The sequence below is a fragment of the Salvelinus fontinalis genome, chromosome 12 (genome assembly GCF_029448725.1).
Source record: "Salvelinus fontinalis isolate EN_2023a chromosome 12, ASM2944872v1, whole genome shotgun sequence".
Lineage (NCBI taxonomy): Eukaryota > Metazoa > Chordata > Actinopteri > Salmoniformes > Salmonidae > Salvelinus > Salvelinus fontinalis.
The window spans coordinates 60,328,670-60,335,658 of record NC_074676.1 but is presented as its reverse complement, the minus strand read 5'-3'; the positions used below and the strand labels follow the sequence as shown (position 1 = coordinate 60,335,658).

General features: G+C 41.3%; 1 protein-coding gene across 1 annotated transcript; it reads left to right on the top strand.

The window, feature by feature from the left end:
* Window positions 1-5,484: 5,484 nt before the first annotated feature.
* LOC129867664 (claudin-34-like) lies at window positions 5,485-6,320 on the top strand. The gene has a single exon (XM_055941241.1). It carries the CDS (start codon window positions 5,522-5,524, stop codon window positions 6,260-6,262), a length of 741 nt encoding a protein of 246 aa, XP_055797216.1. The 5' UTR covers window positions 5,485-5,521; the 3' UTR covers window positions 6,263-6,320.
* Window positions 6,321-6,989: the final 669 nt, after the last annotated feature.

Genomic DNA, 6,989 nt, shown 5'->3' with positions numbered 1-6,989 from the left:
CGCCCGCCAAAACGGCAGAGAATAGAAATAACATTTTCCACAGAAATACAAAATAACATCATAAATTGTTCTTACTTTTGTTGAGCTTCCATCAGAATCTTATACAAGGAGTCCTTGGTCCAGAATAAATCGTTGTTTGGTTTTAGAATGTCCTTTTCTCCTGTCGAATTAGCAACCTTAGCTAGCCATGTGGCGCGAACATGCCCATCTTCTCTTGACGCAAAGAACGGAAAATTCCAAAAGTCGCAATAAACGTTGAATAAACTGATACAACTCGGTTGAAAAAAACTACTTTATGATGATTTTATCATATGCATCAAATAAAATCAGAGCCAGAGATATCCGCCGTGTATACCGAACGCTTTTCAGAAGCCAATGTCGACGTACTTCGCGCGCCAGAGAAGACATTTCCAGACCTGTCACTCCAAAAGCTCTTGTTCGGCCTCAGATCAAGCTAGACATCCCATTCCACCTTCCACTGCCTGTTGACATCTAGTGGAAGGCGTATGAAGTGCATACAGATCCATAAATAAAAGCCAGTTGAATATGCAGGCCCTGACACAGAGCCTCATTTTGAGAATTTTCACTTCCTATATGGAAGTTTGATGCCAAATGAGTTCTGTTTTACTCACATATATAATTCAAAAAGTTTTAGAAACTTCAGAGTGTTTTCCATCCAATAGTAATAATAATATGCATATTGTATGATCTAGAACAGAGTACGAGGCCATTTAATTTGGGCACGATTTTTTCCAAAGTGAAAACAGCGCCCCCCTATTAAGAAAAGTGTTAAAGCTAGTCACAGGACCAGGCAATGACTTCCCTCAGGAACATTCTGAAGTATATCCTTCCCTCAGGCCTACAACAACACAGCCATACACGTTCTGTTTTTACATGTCTAGTGATTAACTCCATGTTGACCCAGTCTGTACACTCCCGTGGATTCTGCTCACGTTCTGTTTTTACATGTCTAGTGATTAACTCCATGTTGACCCAGTCTGTACACTCCCGTGGATTCTGCTCACGTTCTGTTTTTACATGTCTAGTGATTAACTCCATGTTGACCCAGTCTGTACACTCCCGTGGATTCTGCTCACACATGTCTATAAATTAACCCTATGTTTTCTGTCTCAATACTTCTGGGAGAACAGTCTAGATACTGGAAAATCAACCATGGTCATGAATTTTCACCTACTCTCCCTCTGCTGTTTCCTGAAGTTTTGTTAACGTGAGAGGTTGTTTTCCTGACACCACATTCCGAGTGCCCTCACCTCCTCTCTGTAGGCTGTCTCGTCGTTGTTGGTAATCAAGCCTAATACTGTTGTGTCGTCTGCAAACTTTTTTTTTAAGGGGTGGATTAGCTTAATATTTCTGCTTCCAACTATTTTACAACAGTTATATTTTGTTTGTTTTTAGTCCTTCCTCTATTTCTGATGTCCATCCAGTTTGATTTCTATTTGTAACAAAATTTCTGAACTTATATACATTTTACAGACCCCGTATGTTTTACATTGGTTATCTTGTTGTTATTAGTCCCACCCTTCAGCTCCATTCAACCCCTCCCATCTATCGCGCATGTCTTTCCTGGAGAGAAGTGGCTTCTTTGATGCCCTTCTTGACACCAGGCCATTCTCCAAAAAGTCTTCGCCTCACTGTGCGTGCAGATACACTCACACCTGCCTGCTGCCATTCCTGAGCAAGCTCTGTACTGGTGGTGCCCCGATCCCGCAGCTGAATCAACTTTAGGAGACGGTCCTGGCGCTTGCTGGACTTTCTTGGGCACCCTGAAGCCTTCAAACAATTGAATCGCTCTCCTTGAAATTCTTGATGATCTGATAAATGGTTGATTTAGGTGCAATCTTACTGGCAGCAATATCCTTGCCTGTGAAGCCCTTTTTGTGCAAAGCAATGATGACGGCACGTGTTTCCTTGCAGGTAACCATGGTTGACAGAGGAAGAACAATGATTCCAAGCACCACCCTCCTTTTGAAGCTTCCAGTCTGTTATTCGAACTCAATCAGCATGACAGAGGGATCTCCAGCCTTGTCCTCGTCAACACTCACACCTGTGTTAACGAGAGAATCACTGACATGATGTCAGCTGGTCCTTTTGTGGCAAGGCTGAAATGCAGTGGAAATCATTTTTGGGGGATTCAGTTCATTTGCATGGCAAAGAGGGACTTTGCAATTCATCTGATCACTCTTCATAACATTCTGAAGTATATGCAAATTGCCATCATACAAACTGAGGCAGCAGACTTTGTAAAAAATGTATATTTGTGGAATTCTCAAAACTTTTGGCCACGACTGTATCCACGGACATGGTGACTGAGTTCATCAGGAAGTGTATAGGGGCTGTTGTTCCCACTGTGACTATTAAAACCGCTTTAGCCGGGGTTGGCCGTCATTGTAAATAAGAATTTGTTCTTAACTGACTTGCCTAGTTAAATAAAGGTAAAAAATGTTTTATTTCTTTAATAGATTGACCGTAATGACTTTATTCTCGGCACGAAGATATTTCAATATGTCGAGTTGAAATCCCTCAAATTTGGTTCCCAAGTATCTAAACCATTTTTGGTATAGTGTCCCATTATATTTTTATGGAGCAAGTGTGATCCTAATCATTATTTTAGTGATCTGCAGTAGATGTCCTAAATGCCCCTGAGTCTGCAGATGTGAGCTTAACAGGGCACTTGAGATGTGTTTTGAGGCTATGGATGAGAAAGTGAACTTCTCATTTCCAAAAATGTAGCTCAGCTGGAATACTGCTTTGCGATCTATTAAGACTAAGCGTTGCATTAAATAGGAGCAATATTTTTTCACTGATATCTGGCAATGTTCATATCTTTGACACAAAACTTAAAGTATAAGCAAAAGCCTTCACTGTGAAAGTTGATACATGTAGGCCCTTCAATGTAGGCTAAGCCCAGCACGTTTTTAAAGCATTCATTTATGAAGTCAGTTATTGTTTTTTTGCTCAAATTTGAGCAGCACCTGTCAAATTCTTAAATTTCTCTCAAAACACGGGGATGTTGATTCGGACTAGTATTATCAGCGGGAAAACAGTAGGTTATTCTGTCTGGAATTATTACTCTGCTGCTATGCAAAAATGAATGACATGGTAGATTCAGAGGGGGGCCCAAATTTATGTTTGTGCACATAATTACACAGCCCTATCTCCCACAGTAAAACAAATCCCATGCAGATAGGGCTTTCGTGTGTTACATGAATAATCAGCAGTAGTCTCTTGATGACTTGTGCTCACAATGTTCTTAAATACAATTTCAATCACAAAAATTATATTCCATGTCGAGTGCAGAAGCTAACAGGTAGCAGCTAGCAGCTAACAGCTAACAGCTAACAGCTAGCAGCTAGCCAGACCGATAACCACAACACTTGAATTTGGAACTACATTTCCTGTCTTAATCCATTAGCTATTTCTCTCCACTAGGTGGCAGTATTTACTCTTACAAATCTATCTATCTTCCTGATAGAAATAGCACCATTCTTCATACACTGTAATGTATACATTGATAAGAGCTAGGTAAATGAGTCATCCGTTTGGAAAAAGGAATTGTAAATACAAATATAGCAATTGTTTTAGATAATTTTTCCTCATGATTACTGAAGACGAATGTCAAACCAGTCATGTGGTTTCTTCCTAGGTTTTGGCCTTTCTAGGGAGTTTTTCCTAGCCACCGTGCTTCTACACCTGCATTGCTTGCTGTTTGGGGTTTTAGGCTGGGTTTCAGTACAGCACTTTGAGATATCAGCTGATGTAAGAAGGGCCTTATAAATACATTTGATTTGATGTGGAAGGAAACTGATAATCATATCTATATGACATATATTGTTTCCACAGTGAAGTACAGTAGGCTATAAATAGCTGTGCTGTTTGTCAGAATTGTAATTGTATGTCCTCATAATTTGCGGGGATTCAATCTGATGACCCTAGCTATAGGCTTCTCTAGCACTGAACCCACCGAGTTGATGTATGCTCTCTAGAATGGTTTAATTATATGCTTTCTGGAGTTTAAAAAAAAAATTGTATAATGTTAAATATTAGCCACTATTGTAGCCACCATCAGTAATACCCACATACATGTATAACTGTCACTCTCGTGTTAGTTTCCTTCAATTTGTTGCTTACATTTTGCATCATTCCAATCCATTCCGTTTACCTTTCTTTCCTCGGTCACGTCAGTGTAAGTTGTTCCTGGGGGTCGCTAGCGAATCGTATGAGGCTAAAGTTGTGTAATCATTTGGGACATGTAGCCTATTTGAATCGTTATGGAACTCAGACTACACTTAGCTGTTTGGATCCTGGCACACGGTTCATGACGACTGGACCGGTGTCATACAGTTCCGTGATTAGTGAGGATAAGGGGTAGATTTATAGGACTATTGTTCAACCCCTATTGTACACTTTTTTCACCTTCAAATATTTAATAGATTGAACTTGAATAACTTTCAGGATGAATCACATCACTGTATTTGTTATTCATCAATATATTTTGTGCATAAAGGCTTATAATGTCATGCCCTGACCATAGAGAGACGTTCTATTCTCTGTGTTGGTTAGGTCTGGGTGTGACTAGGGGGGGTGTTCCTATCTAGGTGTTTTTGTTTTCTATGTTGGCCTGGTATGGGTCCCAATCAGAGGCAGCTGTTTATCGTTGTCTCTGATTGGGGATCATATTTAGGCAGCCCTTTTCCCACCGGGTTTTTGTAGGATCTTGTTTGTGTTAGTTGCCTTGAGCACCGCATAGCTTCACGTTCGTTTCTTTCTTCTTTATTGTTTTTTGCCAGTTCACGTTAACACGCTGCATTTTGGTTCGATTCTTACAACAACGATCATGACATATAAATATACATCTATAAATATGTAAATCTATCAATCGGTTTAGGGTTTATAAATACTTTCCTAACCCTAAATAATCTACAATCTATTTTAAATCTACCAGTTGGTGTGGAAACTAAGACAAATATGCATATATTTACAATAGATTCCCTTCTTTCTTTGATTCCTAATTTTCAAAACCAGTTCTCTCAATATATTCTAGTGAGTCTGTAGACAAAATTATAATTAAAGGTACAGCGTATTTAGAGGGATGGCTTAAGATAAATGTACTGAAAACCTATTGAATGAGAACTTCACAAGAAAATATGTTGGCCAGCAAATAGAGTTTTCAGAGGTTGAATGAAATGTATTCATTGTGTGCAAGGGAGCACCACCTGCAGAGCGTGTTACGCGCCTGCATAAGGTAAGTCTGAATACCAACTACTGAGACGTTTGTAGGACATATTTCCTAAGTCTGAATCGGCCCCTTTGGCAATATACTGTGGAAAATGCTGTACACTACATGTGGATCTAATATGTTTCTCTCATCAGGTTTCATGGGACCAGAGGAGCTGCAGAAATCTGCAGTGGTATTTGAGTTGACCGGCTGTGGGCAGGAGAACTGAGTCAGGAGTCCATCTTAAACCCAGATCATTGACGTAACCAACCCTCTGACAGGGTCATGGTGCACCTGGCCCACACGGTTCACTGGCAGTTCCTGGGCCTAGTGATTGGTTGTATAGGCTGGATCCTGATCATGGCCACCGCGGGCCACAACGAGTGGAGGCTGTGGTACGTAGAGGACGTCTCCGTGGTAACCTCTGGCGTGGCCTGGGTGGGCGTGTGGCGGGCGTGTTTCTACAGCCACACTCTACCCGACTCAGAGTTCTGCCAGCCAATCGGCATTGCCGACTCGTTTGTTCCCGTGGAGATCTCTGTGGCACAGGTGGTAATCATGGTAGCAGTGATCACTGGACTCATGGGAAACGTCCTTGGTGCGTACTCCGTGAAGAACATCTATTTTGGTCAGAAGACTCATGACTTTATCAGACTGACGTTCTCAGGGGCCGGTGGGCTGTACGTCCTGACAGGGGTCAGCTTTCTGGTCCCTCTAGTCTGGAACGTGAAATCTGTCCTGACTAATCAGACCGTAGCATTCCCCCCAGAGTTCCACCTCCCTCCTGCCCCCCTCAGACAGGAAGTGGGCGGAGCTATCTGGATGGGGGTCGGTGCGTCGATCTTCCTAATCTTCGGCGGTCTCCTATTCCTCTGCTACAGGTATGTTATCAGGGCTAAGCCAGTCAGTGGAGAGAACGACAAGGACCCTCTACATGGGCCACCCATAAGACTAAAGTCTATATTAGAGAATGGAGACAAGGAGACGAAAGACAACCCTGCCTTCCAGGCTGAGGAAGACCTTTAGGGCCGAGGGGAGACAAACAGGCACTTGTAAACTCCCCGTCATGGATTTAAAAGCACAGAATTGGTTTAAGCGTTGGCTGGAGAGAGTTTCTGCCATTGTTTAATACATGCAAGAAAGGGTGCAAGTACACACTTTGGGAGAATGGTGGGGAATCAGAATTCAACCATAAAACACTGGAAAGCAGAACCATAGAACCCCCTTCTCACTGTGAAATTATAATTTTAGCGTGATCGTTGAAGTTTAGAGTACAGCTTTGACAAGTGCACAGACGCAGTGATCTACATTTTGGTCTCTGATAAATGTGACTAATGAAAACTGCAATTGTTTTGTTTGATTGTATATATTTGCAAACAAATTTATTTGAAATGTTGTAACTGTAATTTTGTAGTGATCATGCTTGAACTGTTGTTCTCGGGGCACCATTACAAATGAGACCCTGATCTCAATGGATTTCGCAGTTAAACAAAGGCTAATAATAAAATATAAGTAACAAGTTCATGAAATCCTTGGAATGTTATCATGTGTAAAATAACTTTCTTTTTTAAATGTAAATGAAAAGAATGGGGCAGCTGTACTGTATTGTTACTGCATATGATTTCATAATAAATAGATTTTTATATTGAAATCACTTCCTGCTATGTTGCTCCTGTTGTTGGACCCCTGTCGTGAATGAAATTAACTTTACAGCACCTCTCAGTGTGGTGCCAACACTTCATACCCAGCTCTC